Source organism: Pristis pectinata, chromosome 5 (genome assembly GCF_009764475.1).
Source record: "Pristis pectinata isolate sPriPec2 chromosome 5, sPriPec2.1.pri, whole genome shotgun sequence".
In the NCBI taxonomy this organism is placed as follows: domain Eukaryota; kingdom Metazoa; phylum Chordata; class Chondrichthyes; order Rhinopristiformes; family Pristidae; genus Pristis; species Pristis pectinata.
This window is the reverse complement of record NC_067409.1, coordinates 44,777,825-44,802,669: the sequence shown is the minus strand read 5'-3', so window position 1 is coordinate 44,802,669 and position 24,845 is coordinate 44,777,825. Positions and strand designations below refer to the sequence as shown.

At 40.2% G+C, this 24,845-nt stretch overlaps 1 protein-coding gene across 2 annotated transcripts in view; it reads right to left on the bottom strand.

Annotated features, from left to right (window-relative positions):
* blvra (biliverdin reductase A) overlaps window positions 1–24,361 on the bottom strand; it is a 31,540-nt gene extending 7,179 nt beyond the window's left edge. Inside the window, exons 1-5 of one of the 2 annotated variants that reach the window (XM_052016533.1) lie at window positions 24,207–24,361; window positions 16,878–17,005; window positions 10,097–10,216; window positions 2,185–2,282; window positions 550–657 (exon numbers count right to left, since the gene is read on the bottom strand). In XM_052016533.1, the coding sequence (XP_051872493.1) occupies window positions 550–657; window positions 2,185–2,282; window positions 10,097–10,216; window positions 16,878–16,996 (445 nt within the window). In that variant the 5' untranslated portion in view covers window positions 16,997–17,005; window positions 24,207–24,361. The remainder of the gene's footprint in view (window positions 1–549; window positions 658–2,184; window positions 2,283–10,096; window positions 10,217–16,877; window positions 17,006–24,206) is intronic. The other variant, XM_052016532.1, reaches the window with a different exon arrangement.
* Window positions 24,362–24,845: the final 484 nt, after the last annotated feature.

Here is a 24,845-nt window from a genome sequence, read left to right as displayed (position 1 = left end):
TAGTACTCAGTTATTTTCTCTCCCTTGCTAGCCAGACAAACAGAGAAAAGCACAGCCAAGATATAGATTAGTGAAGAGCTGAGAATCCTCAGGTGAAAGGGATGGTGGAGGAGGAAAATTTTAGATTTATGAGACACTTTTCATGACATTAGAACATTTCAAAGTGTTGTAAAGCAATGGAGTAGTTTTGATATGTATAAATGAAAGTTCTTTCCTTATTTTGTTATTGAAAGTGAGGAGGTATTGTCCCATCACAGCAAAGAAGTGTGTCCCAGACAGAAAGGAAGCTTTCCTTACTTCAGTTATTATCTGTGATAAACTAAACTGCGGTGTTAACAGTAGAAAAATATGCAAGCACAAATGTGGAAGTGAGTTTTCACTTCTACATTTCATAATGTTCATTTATTCTACTTTTCAGATGCAGGTGTTTTATTGTTATGGCTACCTGTAAAATGCAGAGTACCCTCTATCAGCTCTTTTCCATTCACTTTTTGTTTTAACAGATTGTATTCTGCTGTCAGTATTCTGCTGTTTTATTGTTATGGCTACCTGTAAAATGCAGAGTACCCTCTATCAGCTCTTTTCCATTCACTTTTTGTTTTAACAGATTGTATTCTGCTGTCAGTAGTTCAATATGCTCCACATGTAGAATCTTTCCTGCATTTCAGAAAAATCATATACACAATATAGATTATATCATTGTATCTGTAACATCACTGTATAAACAAAACACTCATAAGAATATAAACACCATAAAATTTAATATTTTAAAACAGATTGAAATTATTAATGCTATGTGCACTTCACGTCATTTTCCCCATTTACAGAATTTCTATATTCATTTTATGATAGAAGCTGCCCTTGAAATATTATTATGATGATACCATTTAGTCCAGGTAATGTTACAATATCTCAGTTTGTGCTTCAAAATTTGTCAGCCAGAGCTGCAGAGAAACTTTTTGCTTCCAATTAACACTATTTTTCAGCATCCATGTTTCTGTGAGCCTTGTTATCTAAAAATGATAAATGTATATCAAGAATACTATAAATTTGGATGTTGTACTGTATTGTATTCAGAAATTTATAGAAAATTAATTCTTTAGATGAAGTAAAGAAATAAAGTTAAATTTTCCAATAGTTTAATATTCTGGGTTAAATCTGTACATTTTAAAAGGAAAAAAAATAAAATTAATGCTGCATTTGTTGCTGTTACTTGTGTTCACATTTTCCATTAACAGTCTTTCATAATACACCTACAATTTAAGATGTCATCTGTGGATACCTGTACACTTTCCTAATGCTTAATAAGGTGAAGAAAGAGGGATGAAAAAGTTAACACCTCAATGTTAAATTTCAAAACAGATCAGATGACTGGCTGTGTTGCCCGCCAAAGGATATAGCAACCTTCATTGTCAAAAATGTTTGATCCACTGTTTGAATGAACAAATGGAGAACTGCAGAGCAGCATAAGGTAATGCTTAAATTGTGATTCAAGGGTTGACATTTCCATGTATAAAAAAAGTTTGACATTATCATATGAAAAAAAACATCACGAGTCTAATTTCAAAATGTGTTTTTCCGTTAGTCTTAACTCAATATTGACTATGTGTACTTCTGTTGAATTAATAATTAGGTATGCCTCACTTTGGGACATCTTAACTGCAGGGTACAAAATTTCCCTATTCTTGTCAGTGAACTCAAAGGTTAAAGTTCTAGTGCCAGTATTATTGAGGAATAACCTCAATAATACTGGCACTAAACAGGTCTCTAGGCAAAACAAATAAAGACAGTATTCTTGAAAAACCCACACAGAGTTTATGTATGCATCTGAGAATAAGTTAGCAATTGACATTTATTGTGAGCAGCAAACATCATTTCTTCTGCTATATCTAATTTTAGTTTGGAACAAATGAAATAAAATGAATGTTCACAGAATAAAGAAAACAAGAAACAAAGATAAATTTCCTTTCCTAACAAATTGTTGAACTGGTGAATGAAATTTCCAATTGAAGTATTTAGTGTGTTAGCAGATATCAATATTAGAAGCATTAGTTGAATGGGCAGGCTCAGGATTGACCCTGGTTCTGATCCGAAACTCACAATGCTCAATGGCACTGACACATTTCTAATTATTAATCCAGTCCCTGCTAACACTGTTTCACTACAAGTATTTCATTAAATTACCTTTGGCATCAGCAAGATCCCACAGTTCACGGGCAACAGCCGCTGAGAGTGCCATTGGGTATTCTACACAGACATGCTTCCCAGCATTCAAAAATTTCCTTTATGAATAAAATGAACATAACCAACAAAACTGCATGATTATTTTGGAAACAAACTGAATCTAGCACACTTCATGCTCTTCTTGAAAAAAGATTATTATTTTCTCACTTTCTCTCAGTGATCATACTGTGACCTAACAAAGCATGGAACAACAGGAAAGGGGATTCAGCTTCATGAGGAGAGAACGATAATAGAAATGAGGATGATGGCCTGATTGAGGACCTTCAGTATTTCAGACTGGCCTGCTTTTTGTCACTCATGAATCTGAGCACAGTAGTACATCTTCAATGTGTGCTAGACACTGTTTGATACAGTTTAAGGTGGTTCACAGGACCCATATGTCTAAGGACAAGTTAGCCTGTTTTTATCACCATATAAATCCTGTATGTGACAGATGTAATTTGGAGGTGGCTTCCCTGACACTTATGTTTTGGTCCTGCCCTCTTTTGGAAAAATATTGGAAAGACATTTTTAATATTCTTTCAACTGTATTGAATATTGATTTACAACCCCATCCTATTACTGCAATTTTTGGGTTACCAATGATGGATTCTGGCCATTTACCGGCTTCAGCTTGTCGTATGATTGCTTTTGTTACATTTGGCCAAGAGATCCATTCTATTTAAATGGAAGGATCCTATACCTCCTACCACATTTCAATGGTTTTCTCAAACTATAACATGTTTAAACTTAGAAAAAATTAGGAGTGGTACTGTTGATCCTTCGCTTAAATTTGAGGAAGTTTGGAGTCCATTTATTCAGTATTTCCATATGATATAAGCTGACCTTTTTCGAATCCCTTTCAATAACCTTTGAATATAGAGGAGCGGAGCTAACGACATAATAATGTTTTTTTTAACTGAAGAAGTAACAGTCCAGCTTTTGTTTTTGAAGTTTTCGGTTTGCTTTTGTTTATTATTTTTTTATTTAGGGTTTTTCTTTTCATATAATTAAATTTCTTTTCAAATTCTTTTGTACCATGCTCACTTATTCACTTATTAAGAGATTGGGAGACTCAGGTTATATATTTTAGTCCCTGTGAGGGTATATGTCAACTGTTGTTATTGTTATCCTGATCTCTTCGCACCATGTGTATAATCACTAATGTTATGTATATTAATTTGAAATTTAATAAAAAGATTGCAAAAGAAAGAAGAATCTGAGCATAGAACATAGAACAGTACAGCGCAGGAACAGGCCCTTTGGCCCACAATGTTATGCCGAACTAATTAAGCTAGTAATCAAATGCCTAATTAGACGAATCCCTTCTGCCTACACAATGTCCATATCCCTCAATTCTCTGCACATTCATGTGCCCATCTAAGAGCCTCTTAAATGCCTCTATCATATTTGCTTCCACCATCACCCCTAGCAGCGCATTCCATGCACCCATCACACTCTGTGTAAAAAAAACTTGCCCTGCACATCTGCTTTGAATTTACTGCCCTCATCTTGAATATATGCCCTCTAGGATTAGACATTTCGACCCCAGGAAAAAGATACTGGCTGTCTATCTGGTCTGCTCCCATATAACTTCCAGATGATCTACAAGGTTCTCCTCTAGAGTCATCGAGTTGTACAGCACAGAAATGGGCCCTTTTGCCCACCACATTCATGCTGAATTTTTGCCCATCTGCATCATTCCCATTTGCCCGCATTAGGTCATTATCCTTCAATGCCTTAACTATTTTTATTTTATTTTATTTATTTCTTTATTTGTCATTGTACTGTTGCAACAACAACACAACGAGATTACGATGGCACTCCCTTGCCTAATAAAAACCAAAACAGTAAATTGATAAGAGTAATTATAACTTATAAAATAAAACAAACAAACTTACACAAATATAAAGTATATAAAAAAAGGCAGTGTGCAAATGAACCATGATGATAATAATAATGATAATCAGCAGCATATCAATATATTAAATAACACCATGATGAGTCCAGCCGGTAAATGGGGGAAGACATAGTATGTGTGTGTATGTATGTATGTATAGGAGGTGTCAGTCCATGTTCAACAATTTAACAGCTTTGGGAAAAAAGCTGTGTTTCAGTCTTGTAGTGTGTGCATGTATTGTCCTGTATCGCCTACCGGAGGGGAGTAATTTAAAAAGGTAGTGAGCAGGGTGAGCTGGTTCTCGCATGATGTTTAAAGCCCTGCTCCGACATCGAGCCTGATAGATGTCCTCCATCTCTGGTAACTGAGTCCCAGTGATGTTTTGGGCCGTCTTGATGACCCTCTGCAGAGCCTTCTGCTCCTTCCTAGTGCAGCTGGCATACCAAGCAGTAATGCTGTATGTTAGAATGCTCTCCACCGCACACCAGTAGAAGTTCACCAGAATGTTCTGGGACAGTCTGGCTCTCCTCAATTTCCTCAAAAAATAGAGGCATTGCTGTGCCTTCCTAATAACAGCTGAGGTGTGTATTGCCCAGGAAAAGTCCTCGGTGATGTATGCCCCCAGGAATTTAAAACTGGAGACTTTCTCCACAGCCTCACCACCAATGAACACTGGACCAAGATCTATCTTCCTTGACTTCCTGAAATCTACCACAATCTCTTTAGTCTTTTGGGTGTTGAGAATGAGATTGTTGGCGGAACACCAGGCTGTCAGGTTTTGTACCTCATCCCTGTATGCCAATTCATTATTGTTCATGATCAGGCCAATGACTGTCGTGTCGTCTGCAAACTTTCTGATGGTGTTTGTTTCATGGACGGATGAACAGTCATGAGTAAAAAGGGCACACAGGAAGGAACTCAGCACACACCCCTGGGGAACACCAGTATTCAGGGCGAGGGTGGAAGATATGTGCCCTCCTAACCTGACAGTCTGCGGACGATTGGTCAGAAAGTCCATAATCCAGTTACAGATTGTTGTATTCAGGCCCAGGCGGTGGAGTTTGGACACTAGTCTGCTGGAATAACTGTGTTAAAGGCCGAACTGAAGTCCACAAAGAGCATCCTGACATACGTGTCCGGTCTTTCCAGGTGTGCCAGAGCAGTATGGAGTTTTTAAGTTTCTGTCTAAATGTCTCTAAAACAAAGTGATTGAATCTGACTCCACCACCTTCTCTGCCAGCGAGTTTCAGATATCAACCACTCTCTGTAAAAAAAAACTTTCCCCTCTAATCTCCTTTAAAACTCTTTACCCTCACCTTAAGCCTATGCCCTCTTGATTTGATACCCCTACCATGGGAAAAAGATTTTGTCTATCTACGCTATCTATACCTCATATAATTTAATATACCTCTATCAATTCAGTTCTCAGCCTCCTTCCCTCTAGGGGAAAACGAGCCAAGCCTGTCCAATCTCTCCCCATAACCAAAGTCCTCCAGTCCAGGCAACATCCTGGTAAATTTCCTCTGCACTCTCTCCAGCACAACCACATCCTTCTTATAACGTGGCGAGCAGATCTGCACACAATACTCCAAGTGCGGTCTAACTAGTGTTTTGTAAAGTTGTAACGCTACTTTACAACTTTTACATTCCATACCCTGACCTATGAAGGCCAGAATGCCATATGCCTTCTTCACCAACCAACCTGTATTGCCACTTTGAGGGAACTAAGGAACTGAACCCCAAGGTCCCTCTGTTCATCAATATTCCCTAGTGCCCTATCATTTATGTGCATACTAGCCCTATATGATTTTACAAAATACATAACCTTGCACTTGTCAGGATTAAATTCCATCTGAAAATGCTCCACCCAACTTTCCAACTGATCTATATCCTGCTGTAGCCTTAGACAAACTTCCTTGCTATTCAGAACACCACCAACTTTCGTGTCAAACTTACTAATCATACCACCTACATTCACATCCAAATCCTTAATATATATCACAAACAGCAAAGGTCCCAGCATGGAACCCCATGGTAGACCATTGGTCACGGACTTCCAATCAGAAAAGCATCCTTCCACCTCTACCCCCTGCCTCCTGTCACCAAATCAATTTTGGATACAATTAGCCAGCTCGCTTTGGATCCCATGTCCCTTAATATTTTGGACCAGCCTATTTTGGGGGAATTTTTGTCAAATGCCTTCCTAAAGTCCATACAGACAACTTCTATCACCCTGCCTTCATCAATCTTCTTAGGTATCTCCACAAAAAAACTCAATAAAATTAATGAGACAGGATTTCCCCTGCAGAAGTCCATGCTGACTATCCCTAATCAGACCCTGCCTTTCCAAATGAACATAATTCCTGTCCCTTAGAATCTTATCCAATCATTTCCTTACCACTGATATGAGGCTCACTGGCCTGTAGTTTCCTGAATTATCCCTGCTGTCCTTCTTTAATGAAGGAACAACATTAGCTGTTCCCCAGTTTTCTCACACCACACCTGTGGCTAACAGAGATGTAAACATCTCCATCAGGGTCCCAGCTATCTCTTTCTTTGCTTCCCATAGCAACTGGGATAGATCTCATCAGCCCTGAGGATTTATCAACCCTTATGCATCCCATGACATGTAAAACCCCCTCCTTCATAACACTGACGTGCTCCAGATTATCCACGTGCCCCTCCCTGAACTCATTGTCTTCCATGTCCTTCCCCTTGGTGAATACAGATGGGAAGTATACATTTAGGACCTCCCCACATTGCCTGGCTCCACCCAAGATTAGCCATTTGATCCCCAAGGGAAGCCATTCTTTCCCGGCTACCCTCTTGCTACTTATGTCTTGCAATTCTAATTAAGCTTACTTGCTAAGGATATTTCATGTCTCCTTTTTGTCCCCTTAGTTTCTTTCTTAAGTTCTCCTGTGGTTACATGCTGGGAGGAGGTTAACTGTTGAAGCTCATTCAAAGACACTTGAGCTGTTTATGTTGGCACCCTCTGGAGCTAGGTTATGAAGGAACTCAGGTGCAGATGGTAACAATTTATTGCCTCTTGTGACATCCTGGCCCACCAGGTAGTCTGGCAGTAAGGATGGGCAATGATTGAGAGAGTAGCAAGGTCACACACAATGTCCTTTGCGGTGTAATGGGGAGATTAAACTACACAGGACCACCCGTCTTCTGGGTACACCTTCCAGGATTCTTGCAGACTCTGTAATTACAAACATAAGCCATACAGAAGCTTTGCCTCAGGTACCCAATCCATTTGGATATGCACATAGACAAAGAGAGGAAAGTGGAAGGATAGGATCACTCTCTGTCTGCTGAAATTGTACACACCACAAACACAAAAGAAGTTCTTCATATCTTTTTTAAATCTAGTAATGTTTAACTTATTGCCATGGTCCCAAGCCAGGATCCAAGCTTATTGAAAAATGCTGAGGCATTATACCATCACACTCCAAAGGGCAATAAGCAAAAGCTGCAAAGATTTCCCATTATGTTTTCCTTCACTACTTATCCTCTATTTATTAACTTCCCTGGAGTTGTGATTCGGAATAAACCACACAGTGGGTGCAAAACCACTTCCTACTACTGAATACTGATTCATCAAAATATGATCAGAAAAGCTTACCAGAAATATACTAAAAACATTGAGATGAAAATAAATCTGCCAAAGGGAAAGTGAATAATAAACAGTAAATAAAGGAAAAGCAAAGTCAGTCATTATGTGAGAGGAATTTAGGTTGGCAGTTCTCTAGACTGGCTGACTAGCTGGATATAAGGCATAAGCCTATTTTCTCCTCGGAATAAGTGAAAAATGAGGTAGAAATTTAGCATGCAACCAAGACACATCGGCAATCTGTACTATTTCCTATGACTCTCTAAGTTCCAGTAGAGGGACAGTGGGTGCATGATCCAGATGTACACAGGACATCAAACAAAGAAAGTCCCCAGCTGAATTTACAAGTACCATAACAGAGAGCTGAACTAGCTTCTAGCAAGATGTGAACAAAGGCTTGTAACCTTCGGGAGCAAGAACAGCAGGTCCTCAGAGTACTGACAGGGCCTCTCTCTGCCTTTGATTCGATATTTCAGTCGCTGTGGGATGGGTCAGAGCTGTGCCAATGGCCCAGAAATTTTCACTGGATCTCTTGCAAGAGTTAAAATTGGCCAGATTTCTGTTCCACATCACTTACCTCCAATTAAGGGTAGCCATTCCCCTAAAGAAATTTGCATGCCAATGGGTGTGATTTTGTACAATTGAACTGAACATCTGGCCTCTATTCTTCCTTTCAGCTTTATTAGGCAAGTCCTCTCTAATTTAAACACTTCTGATGAGAAAAAGTGACTGACCAGTTTTCAATAATAATATTCTCATTCAGGTTCAAAAGTTACTTCTGTGAATACCCTATTTTTAAAACTAATTAGTGGGATTAGCCCTGGTGGTTTTGATCTAATTGATGTGAACAAAATAATGTGAAACCTTAACAGAGTGGATAGGAAAGATACATTTTAAGCAAAGTGGTCAATAATGAGGGAGCACAGAGTTAAGGTAGTTGGAGCAAAACTCTGCAGATGCTGGAAATCTGAAACAAACAGAAAACGCAGGAAGCAGTCAGCAGGTCAGGCAGCTTTGATGAGAGAGAAACAGAGTCAGTGTTTAAGGCAAAGGACCCTTCACTGGAACTGGACAAGTGAGGTGTATGTTTATGTTGCAGAGGGAGCAGGGGTGGTAAAAACAAAAGGACATATGTGATATGGTGCAGACCAAAGCTATCAAGGTAACATTCAATTTCAAAACAGACAGTTGTAACAAAATGATACAAAGAAGCTTCTGCTCAGTCTGCAGGATCAACCCTGACCTTGCAGTCACCTGTCACTTTAAGTCCCCACTCTGATCTCTCTGTCTCTGGCCTTCAATATTGCTTCACTGATACCTAAGGAAAGGTCAAGGAACAGCACCTCTTCCATCTGACTACATTACAACCCTCAGCACTTAACTCTGACTTTAACACTTTCAGGTAAACACCCTTTTTCACAAATGTGGTGGCACCATTGTTTCAATTTGTTATGTTTCAGATTGTTTCTTTCACTTTTGTTATTTTTTGTTTTTAAAAGTAATTGCCATCTTCACAACTTTGGCTTGCGCCCTATCACAGACATTCCTTCCGTTCTGCCCATTCATCTCCCCTCTGCAACTTAAACATACTCGTCATCTCACTTTTCCAGTTCTGACGAAGACTTATTGATCCGAAGCACCAACTCTGTTTCTCTCCTGCTGATGCTGCCTAACCTGCTGAATGCTTCTAGCATCCTGTCTTTTGGTTGTAGATTTAAGGTACAGGTGACCACCACATTACGGGGAGCTTGTGTTCCGAGAAAACAATCTGAGCATGCATCAAGAAATGCGAGTTGAAAAAAAATTGTGTTTGTTTATTTACTTCTTTTCACATAAATTCCATGAGAGAGAATTTTATTCTGTATCTCAAATTTCCGGGTAGTGATTTGTGAATACTGTAAGGAAGGGGAACTAAAGTGTAACAAAAATTAACTGATAGGCGGTGAAATCTGCAGCTCATTGTCCGGATGCTAGAAGCAGAAAGTCTTTACAAAATACTTGGATGAGCACTTGATCTGCGATAACTATATGGTTACTAAACAAAAGCTGGGCAATGGATTAAACTGGACAGTACTCTTCCAGCTAGCATAGACTTAATGGGATGAGTGGTCTTCAGTGTCATAAATTTCGATGATCTAGTCTCTGTACGTAGAAGATGATGAACAAGTGAAATCACCATGAATAAATGGATATTTGAGGACGAGGATAACTGAGATATATTACGATTTTTGGATAAACCAGATTAATTGTGGAATATTTTCTGGACTGTTGCCCTAATCAAGCTGGTACTAAAGTGGATTCCTGTCTCACTAACTCATGACCAACAAGTTCGAGAGCTGTCTTCCTCCTAGTACCTGACATATTCTTCATGGACCTGATTCTCCAGACTGATGATGGCAACCTTTACTTCATCACTGTGGAGGGCTTCATCCAAGGTGATCTGATTCAGGTGCTCTATGTTGCCTAATGTCCGCCTGCAGGGTTGAAGGAAGAAACACAGCAATTAGTTCAGTTCTGATAACACAGATGTACGTGGCAAAACATCCACGATGCAACCTAAAGAAATAAACCACTTTCCTTATCTCAGGAGCTACCTCTTTGCAAACGCAGGTATCAATGATGAAATTCACCACCACTTTCAGTGCAGCAGCATAGAGTTTGACTAACTGAGACAATGAGATCAAGATGTCAAACCCAGCACCAAGTTCATCTTCTGTTGAGTAGCAGTAATCCTCATCCTCCTGTGATACCTGGAAACACGGAAAAACTAGAGCAGGCAAAACAGTGGAGAAGTATCATCAATAGCATGGCCACAAAATCCTTCCCATCACGGAGTTATACAGCTGTTATGGATCAAGTTGCTAATTGGTGACTGTCCCTATAAACTATAGTACAGTAGAGTAGTGTGTGTGTGGTGTCATCACAGCAACAAGATAACAACGTGCTGACATTTGTTCAGTGAGTCAGTGCGGAAATAGAGAGAGAGACACTGACTGCCGGTCTCTGTATCGATGGATGAAGAACAATAACTGTGTCTGTCACTACAACCCACGTATGGATTTTTGGAATAATCCAGTGGAGTCCACTTTGTCATTAACCTGTAGAGGGAAACAGGTATTTCTGTGGACGGCCACGTCTCAAATGCCTTTCGGGGTTGCAGATACTTCGGAACAAAGCAATGGAGATCATCAGTGATTGAAGTGTCGTATGGATTCCATTGTGGAACATTTGGATTTTGTAATTTCTCTCTATTCTCCCTCTACATTTTCTCTCCAGTCAACGGTGGCTTTGCAAAAGCCTTTGCTCACGTTTCACCTTATGACTTGCTGAACTCTTTGAGAACTATTCCTGGACTTGGAGTTTGGGAATTTGCCACACACACACTTCGAGTTTAGTTTTTGGGGTTAATGTTTAATATTAATATTTTTACTTTTCTTATTATCATAAGTAGTTATTAATAAAATAGTTTCCAACACTTTTCCATGACTCGGTGTGTTTCTTTTGTTGCTGGTACGTAACACAGCACAGAAACAGGACCTTCGGCCCAACTTGTCCATGCTGATTAAGGTGCCCACGTAAGCAAGTCCCATTTGCCTGCATTTGGCCCATATCCATCTATACCTTTCCTATCCATACACCTGCCCAAATGTCCAAAATCAATAAACTAAGGAAACCATATTCATATTTCTTCACAACGTAGAAAGAATCTCTTTGACACAGCGAGGTTCTGCTGGCTCTCAGAGCAGCTCCATCTACCTCATTCTCTCATTACTTCCTGATAATCTTTTCTTAGTTCTCCATTAATTCCCTTCTGATTCTCCCAGCACCCAGCTACACATGGGGTAATTTACAATCGCCAATTAAACTACCAATCTACATGGTTTTGGGATGTCAGAGAAAACCGGAGCCCCCAGGGAAAGTCACATAGTCACAGGGAGAATGTACAAACTCCACAGGTCAGGATTGAAGCCGCATCTCTGGAGCTACCAATTTTGTCACGAACCAGCAACAAAAGAAACACACTGAGCATGATTCAGTGTTAAAAACTATTTTATTAATCACTACTTATGATAATACGTAAAATAAAAGTAAAAATGTTAGTATGTTAGAATTCAAAAATGTTAAACCTTGAACGTTAACCCCAAAACTAAACTCTTTGTGTGTGTGTGACAAAGTCCCAAACTCCCAGTTCAGGAATGGTTCTTAAAGTTCAGTTCCGCAAGCCATAAGGTGAAACATGAGCAAGGGCTTCTTCAACAACCACCGTTGTCTGAAGATAAGACGTAGATGTAGAGAAACATAGAGAGAGTAAATACGAAATCCAAATGTTCCACGATGGAACTCAAATGACACTTCAGTGTTTACTCGGTAGTGACTTCCTCACCCCGAAAAGCATCCGAATCGTGGTCGTCCACACAAATACCTGTTTCCTTCTACAGGTCAGCAACAAAGTGAACTCCACCGGATTACTTCCAACTTCCATACATGGATTTCAGTGGCAGACACAGTTATTGTTTCTCATCCATCGATAGAGAAAACTAGCAGGCTGGTGTCTCTCTCCTTTCTCTCTCTCCTTTCTCTCTCTCTCCTTTCTCTCTCTCTCTCTCTCTCTCTCTCTCTCTCTCTCTCTCTCTCTCTCTCCCTCCCTCTCTCCCTCTCTCTCTCTCTCTCTCTCTCTCTCTCTCTCTCTCTCTCTCTCTCTCTCTCTGTTAATGGAACACACCAGTACCCTTTTAATAGGTCAATCTTTGTAAGAAATTTTGTCTTTCCCACTCTATCTATGCAATCATCCACCCTAGGAATAGGGTAAGCATCTGACTTTGTTACAGCATTCACTTTCCTGTAATCTGTGGAAAATCTAACAGTTCCATCAGGTTTAGGTACAATAACACAGGGCGTACTCCAATTTGAAGTAGAATGTCTAATAATATCATTTTCCAACATGTATTTTATTTCCTGATCAACAAGTTTACTTTTTTCCACATTCATTCGATATGGGTGTTGTTTGATTGGTTTTGCATCCCCAACATCAACATCATGGGTAATTATCGATGTTCTGTTTGGAACATCTGGGAACAGATTTTTAAATTTTAAAATTAATTCTCTCATCTGTTGTTTTTCTTTTTTCCACTCCCTTTTCATTTAAATATGTTGTTAATTCAGCTGGAATACATCTTTTAAAGTCTTCCACTAATATCAATTCTTATCTGGCTGGTTTTCAAATTCTCTCTCGCTAGCTGGCAGACTCTCTCCAACCGAGTTTTAAATTTTTGGACATAGTCCAACAGACTCAAGTGCACTTCTTCATTAACCCATTGTTCTCTTAACAACTCCAAAGGTCCTCTCACCCTATGTCCAAATACAAGCTCAACCGGACTAAATCCTATTGACTCTTGGATTGAATCTCTAATGGCAAACAAAAGTAAATGAACGCCTTCATCCCAATCCTTTGTGTTTTCAAAGCAATAAATCTTCAGCATATTTTTAAGAGTAGAATGAAATCTCTCCAGAGCTCCTTGAGATTCTGGGTGATATGCAGAGCAGCATTAGCTGTTGTGCTACTCTGCCTCCCTACCCAACTCTAGTGTTCCTGTCCAGGGCAACATTTCAGCACCAAGGTACTGATTATGCTCAACCAGATACTTTGGACCGGCAACATTGTCTGGAAGCATACCACCAGACCCTGAGACAAGCTCCGAGCTCCAAAACAGCTGGAGATCTCCTGCAGGAAAGCAAAACTTTTCAAGGAAGTTCTCTCAGTCTCCTTCGGAAAATAAAATGAAACACCCTCTCTGACTCCAGGGAATCTCAAAGTGGAGAAGAAGCATTCTGGAAGGCATTGAGCCTTGAAGGATCTAGGGAGGGAGCATGGGGAGCCTTCCACAAACAATTGCAGGAGCACACAATATCACAAATATTCCATCCACACACTCCATCAAGCAACATCTGCCCCACCTGTGGCAGTGTCTGCTGGATCCATACAGGCAGCTTAGAACCCACAAACTGGAATGGAAGCAAGTTGTCCATGATCCCTTAGAACAGGGAGATTACTTATATAGCGTAGCAGTTAGCGTAACGTTATTACAGCGCCAGCGACCTGGGTTCAGTTCCCGCCACTGTCTGTAAGGAGTTTGTATGTTCTCCCCACATCTGCGTGAGTTTCCTCCCACATTCCAAAGACGTACAGGTTAGGAGTTGTGGGCATGCTATGTCGGCGCCGGAAGTGTGGCGACACTTGCGGGCTGCCCCCAGCACATTGCCAGTAATACAAAAAGATGCATTTCACTGTGTGTTTCGATGTACATGTGACTAATAAATAAATATCTTAAATATCCTTCTGGAGGGAGATGAGCTTATTTCTGCCCGGATCTTAGTACTACCAAATACAGGAGGTGGTTAAGAAGGTAACTTAGAATACTGCTTGAAGCCACTTTGGTCTCCTGGGATAGTTTTAAATGCCTTATGGACTTGTACAGCAATTTTCTAGATTTTTTTTTTCACGAATTGCCCCAGGATTTTCTCTTTTTTTTTGTCACTCAGACTGAGGCAGACATCATTCTAAAACTAAACTTTAAAAAGTCTTGCTAAGATCAACATAAACAATCAAACAGCTTGTTCCACCGGTACTGCTCGAAGGGAACTTAGAAAAAACATATGTATCCAACCAAGGATTAACAGTGTAAAATAGCAATGCTCATAGCAACGGGAAGCAAGGTCGTACCTTTGAACAATCTGATTCCATAGACAACATAACAAAGTCACAATTAAGTGGGTCAGAATCAGAATCTTCTCTGAAATAACTGAATTGAAATCAGCAGACTAGAACTTTTGATTTCCAGCCCCCACAGCTTTAATTCCCTCTGCCGAATGTTGCCCAAACATGTGTACTGGAATCTACATTTAGTTTACTCTTTTTTTGCTCCTAGTCGGACACCTACAGCATTTCTAGCCTGTAGGCTTCATTAGCTCATTATTTTCAAAGAGCTTGGACTGATTCATGGAATGCATTTCAATTAGGTTTTTCAGTACAGTTTTGCAGAAAGTGAGTTGGATGAGCTCAGCTCCTTTAAAATGGAATCTCAGATAACCTTTCTAACAACAAAAAAATCATTGTGAAGAAAGAAAGGAAGCTTGGAACTGAATTCAAGACCCTTTTCAGCACATCCTCAAGGTCACTACTGACCAGGAACTGAACTGGATGACACAAAATTATTATGGCCACAAAAGCAGGGGCGAGGCTGTGTTTCCTATAGTGGATGACTCATGCTGACACCAAAGCCTTTTCACTATCTACAAGGCACAGATCAGAAGTGTGTTTGAACACTCTCCACATGCCTCAATGAGTGCAACGCCAGTCAATTTCAAGAAACTCATCATCATCTAGGCCAAAGCAACCCACTTGATTGACACCCCATCAACCACCTTAAACAGCACTGCCACACAGTAGCAGAGAAGAAGTGCTAGGGAGGACAAAAATCTTGAGAATGTATGAGGAGATGAATTTCCTGAAGAGTGCTTAAGCACAAAATTTCACTCAGCATTGCCAGTTTTTAACAGTACAGCACAGGGTGTGAAAGAATACACTTCCAGCCTAGAGAGTTAGAGTAGCTAAAACTAACTGGAATCAGTGTGCCTGAAGTAGCCGGTGCCAGATCTATTTTTATTTGTAGGATTTACAAATGACTTGGGCAGACAATACAAATACTGACAATACAAAACCAGGTGGATTAGCAAATGGGGTAGAGACATACAAAACACATAAAACATTGACAGATTAGCAGATTAACCAAACAAACATCAGATGCTATTTAACGTGTAAGGAAATACATACTGAGAGAAACCTAGAAATGGAAAGACAATAAAAGAGATGAGAGAGAGATATCTTTATTAGTCACATGTACATCAAGCTGTGGCAAATGCCAACAAATACTGTTAAAAACCTGAGCCTCAAATGCATAATCCCCGGGAACCGTAAGTATGGGTAGATAAATCCAAAAGAGACAAGAAGAGTTGTCTTTTATAAATAGAGGCATGTAACAGGCCTATTGTGTCGGGAGGCATATCCAGGCAGAAGAATTGCGCAACGTGGGTGATGCAACTGGTGCCTACCCACCCAAAACTAAGGGAAGTTCCAATGTACATCATGCCTTCTTTGAAGAGGATTGTTTCAATTTTCAAGAAAGGCAACTCTACCTTTCAAAAATCCTAGCCACAACTGCAGCCAACAGGTCCTACTTGCTCTGGGAACCAGAGTCTGATATGCCTTTACTCTCTTTAAGTGTGCCCCTGGTGCACAAAACAGAGAAGCAGAGTATTTGTTAAATGGTGAGAGATTGGGTAGTGCTAACAGTCAGGAGGGCATTGGTGTCCTCATGCACAAGTCACTGAAAGCCAACCTGCAGGTGCAGCAAGTGATTTGGAATGCATATGGCAAGCTGGCGCTCATTACAGGTGGATTAGACTACAGGAGGAAAGACATCTTCTAACAACAATATTTATAACAGTATTTACTTGTTATTAACAGTATAACAGTAATTACTTGTTATAAGTACCACCAGACTTAAGGATAGCTTCTACTCCAATGTGATAAGACTATTGAACGGTTCCCTGATACGATAAGATGAACTCTGACCTCGCGATCTACCTTGTTGTTGACCTTGCAGCTTATTGCACTGCACTTTCTCTGTAGCTGTGACACTTTACTCTGTACTGTTATTGTTTTTACCTGTACTACATCAATGCACTCTGTACTAACTCAATGTAACTACACTGGGTAATGAATTGATCTGTATGATCAGTATGCAAGACAAGTTTTTCACTGTACCTCGGTACAAGTGACAATAATAAACCAATACCAATACTGAGGGAATGCAGTAAGGATTGAGTAGAATAGGCTTGTATCCTCTAAAGATTAGAAGAATGAGAGAAGATCTCATTGAAACCTACAAAAGGGCTTGACAGGCTAAAATGGCAGTGGGTTCCATCGTTTTCTTATCATAATTGTGCCAGTAGGCTGCTGGATTTTAGCATCTCCTAGAGTGAAAACAAAACTGACAAAGGTAGTACAAATTGAGCCAAAGTATGTCACAGTCTTATGTTCTGGCTATGGCTGGCATTGTGATTAATTGTCCTTACCTGGAGACAAAGCCCATGAGTTTAAGATTTTCTATGGGACTGTTAGGCAATGGATTCAGAAGATCACGGATCCGAACTCTGCCAGCAATACCAATCCCAACAACAACAACGCCCAACATTTTAACGTACTGAAAATAAGCACAAAATCATATAGCAATGTTATGTTAATATTCTTTTTACATCAAGCACTTTGTCCTCAAGGGAGAAAATATGAAACATGATATATTTGTCGTATTAAGCCACCTACTGTTCAACAGGAAAAGGCTGCAAATTTTATTCATCACTGTTTCTAATAATGTTATGTCTAATTTTTGTAATTATCACTATATATTTATGTGGTTTGATATCTCACATTTCTTTAATAGTTTGAAGAACTGTGCAATAGGACACCCGTTCTGAAGTAGGATCTCCAACCTGCAAGGTTAACTCTTGTTTCTCTTCCCACTGATGCTGCCTGACCTGCTGAGGGTTGTCAGTATTTTCTGTCTTGTTTTAGATTGCCAGCATTTGCAGTTTTTTTTGGATTTTCAGATGCAAAGGGGCGGTCCATTATACCTGCTGGCACTTGCACCAGTATCCTCATTCCAGTCCCTTTATTTCACAAACTGGGAGAAGTGATGGCCTTTTATTAAAATTAAGTTGCACAGCTTTCTAGTTTTATCCAACATACCACTCAACGTCACAGAGAGAAGCGAAGACAGCAAAGGCCGTTTGAAGTGTGCTAGAACGGCGGTGCAGTGAGCTCACCACAGTAAACAACATACAAGTCAGGTGCCTGGGTGTTACAGTCAATGTAGCACCTGGTCCTCCTTTCCTGAGGCCAAACTCAGGACTCTTCTGACCACACTCATGATTAAATGGTTGTGATTGGCGTGTGGGGGTTGGTTGGTCAGTTTTATTATTGTCACATACACTGAGATACAGTGAAAGGCTTTTGTTTCTTGCCAAACAGTCAGATCATGCCATACACAAGTACGTCAGGTAGTAAAAAGAAAAAGCAGAATGCAGAATATGTGTTATAGCCACAGAGGAAGTTCAGTGCAGGTAAACAAATAAAGTGCAAAGGCCATGATGAGGTAGATTGGGAGATCAATAATTCACCTTTAGCAAATGAGAGGTCCCTTCAAGAGTCTGATAACAGTGGGTTGGTGGGGAGGGGTGGTAGAAGAAACAGGCACTGGTGTTTGAGGATGGGGTGGGTTGGAGGAATTGTTGCTCGGGGATGGAATTGGGGAGGAGGTGAGTTAGGGGTGGTCTTCAGGAGACAGATGGTGCACTTTGTGAAGGGATTGGGAGCAGGAGATAGGCAGTGTGCTTGTGGGGAATGTTGTAGAGTGGGAGACCAGCAGTTCACAAAGAGATTGGTGGTGGGAAGTCTTTTTGTTGGGAATGGGATTAGGAACACAAGGAGAGAATAGGGATGGGGGGGGGAACATGAGGTGAGAAATGGGAGGTGGATTCTTTGAGGTAAGGGGTGGTTGGGGGGGGGTGGTGGGGGGGGGAAGGATGTAGTAATCTACTTGCAACCCTCCTAGTTCAGTTTCATTTCACACTGTGCCTCCGGTAAAACTATGTTGTCCTGGAATCTTCAATAACATGCACCCAATGGAATATGGTCCAATTCCCCTGTAGAGCTCCAAAAGGAGATGATGTCATCCCATGCACCTGACACAAAAATCAGGGTCACAAAGGTGACTGACTCCAGGAAGTTATACAGCACAGAAACAAGCCCTTTGGCCTAACTCGTCCATGCTAAGCTGCCTTCTTGAGCTAGTCCTATTTGCATGTTTTTGGCCCATGTCCCTCTAAATCTTTCCTATCCAATCAAATTTCCTGAATTACGTGATAGGAGCTGGAAATAGCTGCGATTATCATCTACTCTGATTAAAAATGATTTTCAGTGCATAGCCCGGATAAAACAGCAATGCAGGATGTGGTTTCTATTCAGTGACCCTTTCACAGATTATTTTAATTCAGGAAAATATTGACAGGGTAACATGTAGGACATCGAAGGAAGACCAGTTACATCGATACTTAGGCATTTGGACTATCTGAAGTTGTAATATGTCCATTCAAAGCAAAATTTCTCTTTCTCTCTCATAAATCCATAAATTGGTGCCTGAGAGACTCTGTGCAAGGTTTAGACCCTATTTCTACTATGGATGAACCCCACATTATGCAGGGGGGTGGGGTGGGTAGTGTTTCTAGAAAATAGCCCCATCACGATTTTCTGCAACACAAAGGTGTGTCATCTACGCACGCGTCAGGAAACACAAGTTGAAAAAAAATTTACTATTTTTCCACATAAATTCTGTAAGAGCAAATTTTATTCCCTATCTCAAATACTTGGATAGTGATTTGAGAATTCTGTAAGGGCAAATTTCCATTACCCAAACAGCCGTAACACAGGAGTTGCCTGTAATTTATTTCTTAAGTTGGCGAATAATTCTGATAGTTCTGAAGATTGGGACATTCCCATCAATAAAGCAACATTAGGAACAGCTCTGACTAAACTTGCAGTCAGAGCATGAAAATAACCATGTATCTGTTGTCAGGCACAGAAGGTTCCCTGAATTCTCTTTTGCTCAATTGTGTCCAGATACTATATATGCAATTAACTAAAAATGGCCAAGCAGTAAAAGATACATTTTTAAGGTCTGAAGTTTATTCTTTCTTACTGGCTGGTAACATGCCAGAAGCAGGAGTTGTGGGTTCTAAGTGCAAGAAAACAATGGTGATACACATTGTATTGATGCCATTGGAGTGATCTTCAAGAAATGAGTGTAATAATTTTGCTTTAACTCTATAGTACAGTATAGTAAACAGTCCTGCCTATTTCTTTCTGTAAGTATTTGAAATGATTGATAGCTGCATTTGTTTAGTTGAAGTGGCTGGGCAAATGCATAATTCACAAATGCATACGTTCAAGCTTGCTATTTTCACTGCCTTGAGTTGTAATATCAAAATGAACAACAAATGCTACCCCAATGAAATTCAAAAAGCACAAACAGGCAAAAGCAAATAGCTGCTTGTGCTGAAAATCTGAAATAAAAACTGAAAATACTGCAAATATTTGGCACGTCAGAACAGCTTCTGAGAAGGGAGAACAAGCCAACATTTCATGTTTGATCTCCATTAATCTGGCCCTTTTCCACCTGGTTGAACCTGTTCTTGCATTGAACAACTTCAAGAAAGTTCAGCCCCAGGCAGAATATTCTCACCATTTTCTATTGTTATAGAAGTAAATAAGAAAATAGCTTAGTTGTCTTAACTTTGATAGGCGGGCAGTTAGGGCTCCATGGCAACTTGTGGAGCATAAATTTTATTTTGAGCACCTCTGTTCACCAGCATTAATTTTTGATCTCTTCTGATCGATCTTCAGTCTAATCCCTAAAATCAACTTGGATTATACAATACTATTTGTCTGACATCAGCTGTGCTAGTCCAGTTACGTAGCAGATTTCCAGATGTGTGTGGCACAGAACTTGCATAAAATATTTCTCCTAACACGTGGTAGAAAATTCAACAAAAATTTAATATACATAGTAATTCTTCTTTGAAGAGTTTGCAGGTCACCTGGACCACCTGATTAAATACAGTGAATTCCAACACGTTCTGCTTTGTAATTCATTTATAGAGTCATCGAGAAAGTGTGGGAAAAGGCTCTTCTGCCCTCTAGAGCAACCCAACCATTACATAGACCTTTCTAGACTAATCCAATCCTTACCCATTTTACTCTCCCCACGTTTCCCATCAACTCATCCAGAATCAACCATTCACCTGCACATTAGGGGCAATTTACAACGGCCAATTAACCTACCAACTGCATGCCTTTGGCATGTGGGAAGAAACCGGAACAACCGGAGGAAACCCGACCTCAGTTCACTGAGAGTACACTTTTTTTGCCAAATTTATGTCAGCAGCTCAAAAGGACATTCAAGACCATAACTTGTGGTCAGTTAACCTTGAAGCAAAATATCAGCAGTGCAGCTTCATTTATTCATTTTTCAGGATGTGGGTGCCGCTGGAGAGGCCAACATTTATTGTCAATTCCTAATTGCTCTTGAAGTGAGTGTCTTACTGGGTTACTTCAGAAGGCATTTAAGAATCAACCACATTGGTGGGCATGGAGCCATGTATGGGCCAAATTGGGTGAGAATTCCAGATCCCATAAAGAACATTAAGTGAACCAGATGGGTTTTTACAGTGATCTAGTAGTTTTGTGGTCTTCATTACTTATGACTATGGGTTTTATGTCTCCCTTCTCTACATATTCACGTGCTTATCTAAAAGACCCTTAAAGAATCCGATGCTATATGCCTCTACCACCACCACTCCTGGCAGCGCATTCCAGGCCACCACAACTCTGTGTAAAAAAAAAACTTGCCTCACATATCTCCCTTGTTCTTTCCTCCTCTCACCTTAAACACATGCCCTCTAGTACTAGACAGTTCAATCCTGGGAAAAAGATGCTGGCTGTCTACTCTGTCTATGCCTCACATAATTTTATAAACTTCCATCAAATCACTGCTCAGCCTTTGTTGCTCTAGAGAAAACAACCCCAGCTTGTCCAACCTCTCCTCATAGCAGATGTCCTCCAAACCAGGCAGCATCCTGGTAAACCTCTTCTGCACCCTCTCCAAAGCCTCCACATCCTTCCTATCATGAGGCGACCAGAACTGAATGTAATACTCTAAATGTGGTCTAACCATTGTTTTATAAAGCTGTAACATAACTTCCTAGCTCTTGGACTCAGCGCCTTGATTAATGAAGGCAAGCACGCCATACACCTTCTTTACAACCCTATCAACCTATGCGGCCACTTTTAGGGAGGCACGTACCTGGACCCTAAGATCCCTCTGTTCATCAGTGCTGTTAAAGATCCTGCCATTAACCGTGTACTCTCCCTTTATGCTGGATCTCCCAAAGTGCAGCATCTCACACTTGCCTGGATTAAACTCCATCTGCTACTTCTCCGCCCATATCTGCAACTGATCCATATCCCACTGTATCCTTTAGTATCTTCAATGCGATCCACAATGCTACCAATCTTTGTGTCATCTGCAAACTTACTCACCCACCTGACCACATTTTCATCCAAATCATTTTCATATATATCAAACAACAGAGGTCCCAGTACAGATCCCTGCGGAACACCACCAGACCTCCATCTGGAATAAGACCCATCCACCACTACCCTCTGTCTTCCATGGGCAAGCCAACTTTGGATCCAATCAGCCAAGTCATCGTGGACCCCATGCATCCTCATTTTCTGGATGAGCCTACCACGCGGGACCTTGTTGAATGTCTTACTAAAATCCATGTATACAACATCCACCACTCTACCTTCATCAATCACCTTGATCACCTCCTTGAAAAACTCAATCAGATTAGTCAAACATGACCTGCCCCACACAAAGACATGCTGACTGTCCCTAATTAGACCATGCTTCTCCAAATCCTCATAAGTCCTATCCCTAAGAATCCTCTCCATTAATTTCCCTACCACTGATGTGAAAGTTACAGGTCTATAATTTCCAGCATCATCCCCATTTCCCTTCTTGAACAAAGGAACAACATTAGCTACCTGCTAGTCATCTGGCACCACAGCTGTGGCTAGCGAAGATACAAAGAACTTGGTCAAGGCCCCAGCAATCTCATCTCTCACCTCTCTCAGTAACCTCGGCATATCCCATCAGGCCCTGGGGACTTAACCACCTTAATGTTTTTCAAGAGACCCAACATTACCTCTTTCCTAATCTCGAAATGCCCCAGCATCTTAGCATGCTCCACTCTGATCTCACTATCCGCTACATCCTTCTCCTCAGCAAATACTGATGCAATGTACTCATTTAGGACCTCGCCCACATCCTCCACCTCTAAGCACAAGTTCCCTCCATTATCCTTCAGTGGTCCTACCCTCTCCCTAGTTATCCTCTTGTTCTTGATGTATGTGCAGAATGCCTTGGGATTCTCTTTAATCCTACTCGCCAAGGACTTTTCATGATCCCTTCTAGCTCTCCCTAGTCCCTTTTTGAATTCCCTTCTGGCTCCTTTATAGTCCTCAACTACCCTATTCGATTCCAGCTTCCTGTGCCTTACATACGCTTCTTGATTAAATTAACTATCTTGTCATTCTTATCCTTCCTTCTTACTGAAACAAACCGGTCCTGAACTCTGTGCAGCTGGTCTTTAAACAACCTCCACTTGTCAGTTGTGGATGTGAATAATGGCCTGCCAGTCCTCCAAGAGACTGGGTACATTCAGCATTAGGAGTCTGTCATCCTCCTGTTTTCCAAAGGTGGTTAGTTTGCTTTTCCCCGCAAGGCCAGCAATAACTCCTATGCATGACGAATATGTTCGGGTCTTGGCACCGAAGCACTGAAGGAAGTTAGATTACACAATGATTTCCATAACATTCAGTCACTTTCTTAATGAATTTATGATGGAAATACAGGAAAAAGATCATGGATTTTTGGCTAAGCATTTCAGTTCTGGTGAGCTCTTTACTATCAATAAGTACTTTCAGTCAGTCAACAACTTATTTTTCTTTGAACCGCCCAAATGCAATGAAAGGAAGGCTGAACATGGTATATCTACAGTTTATCTCACACCAACAGAACCCCCGCTGATATAAAAAAAATGTAAAATTGCCAGTGAAAATGAGGAAGGAACAATGTGGCAAGCACTTCATCATAGCACTTCTCACTGTAATGAGAAAATTTGTTTCAATTGCCCAACCATTCTATGAGTTTCCTTTATTAATATGTTATTCAAGCACTGACGAAAGTTAGATTACATAATTTCACTCACACGAACTAAATTCTAGTTTTAAATTTTATTCATATTAAATAGCGGCTCAAAAAGGGCAGACATAGACATTTACACAGGGTTAGAAAGGCTAACTCTGTAGAATCTGATATCTAAAATGTTCATGAACTAGTCGTCCTATATTCTCTTATGCAAGATGTTATTCAGGACATCAAAACAATTTCTCAATCCCAGAGATGGCCAGATCCCGAAAAACGAATGTCTGTCTGTTATCGGGAAAGAATTGTGCATATAACTCTTATTCATTTAAATCTATATCCTGTTGCCCTTAGTTCTAGTTATAGTACAAAGAACATGGTATTAACTTCAATGAGAGACACTGACCGATGTGACTCATTGTATAATGGTATTTCACTTTAAAATGCTTTGGTTCATAGTTACCAATGAAAATGCAAGGCTAAAAATACATTCAGGAGGAATCAACAAATGTATATGTCTATTGATTTCTGAACGCAAGTGCTGAATTAATTTTCTTGAAATGCGATAATAAACACTCACCCAACAATGCGCAAAAACCAAGTTACATAAAGCCGGTTCTGGTGATATTCTGAGCACGTGTCACACGTGATCCAGCCACTGGACATCGAATAGACCGTGTTCCTGTGACGTTGCAGCAGGGTGTTTTCATTAGGTTGCCATTTTTCCATCCCAATTCAAACAAAGCTATTCCTGTGCTGTTCTTGCCGGGCGTTGGAAACGCAGCGAATGTTTTGCAATTACAGAATTTATACTGATCCCGAAGAACAGAATGGTGAAACGCATCAGCAACTATAACAGAGCAGAAAAAGAGTATAAATTGAAAAGTCATTCATTTGAAATGTTAACCTTTTCTCTCTCCAGGAATGCTGCCTGACCTTATCTCCAGGATCTTTTGTTTTATTTCATAATTCAATATCTGCAATAGTTTGCTTTTGGGTAAAAAAGTACGTTCGACGAGTAACAACTGCAGTGATAAATATAGTTCGGAAATCTCGTTGGCTGATAAACAAAGAGGCAATTTTAAAATTAAAACATCAATCAATGTTTTTGTAACATTGAGTTTAATACTATAACCAAGTGGTAATAAAGTTAGTGAAAATTTAAAAAAAACTGCAAACGCTAGAGATCTAAAATAAAACAAAAATGCCGGAAATACTC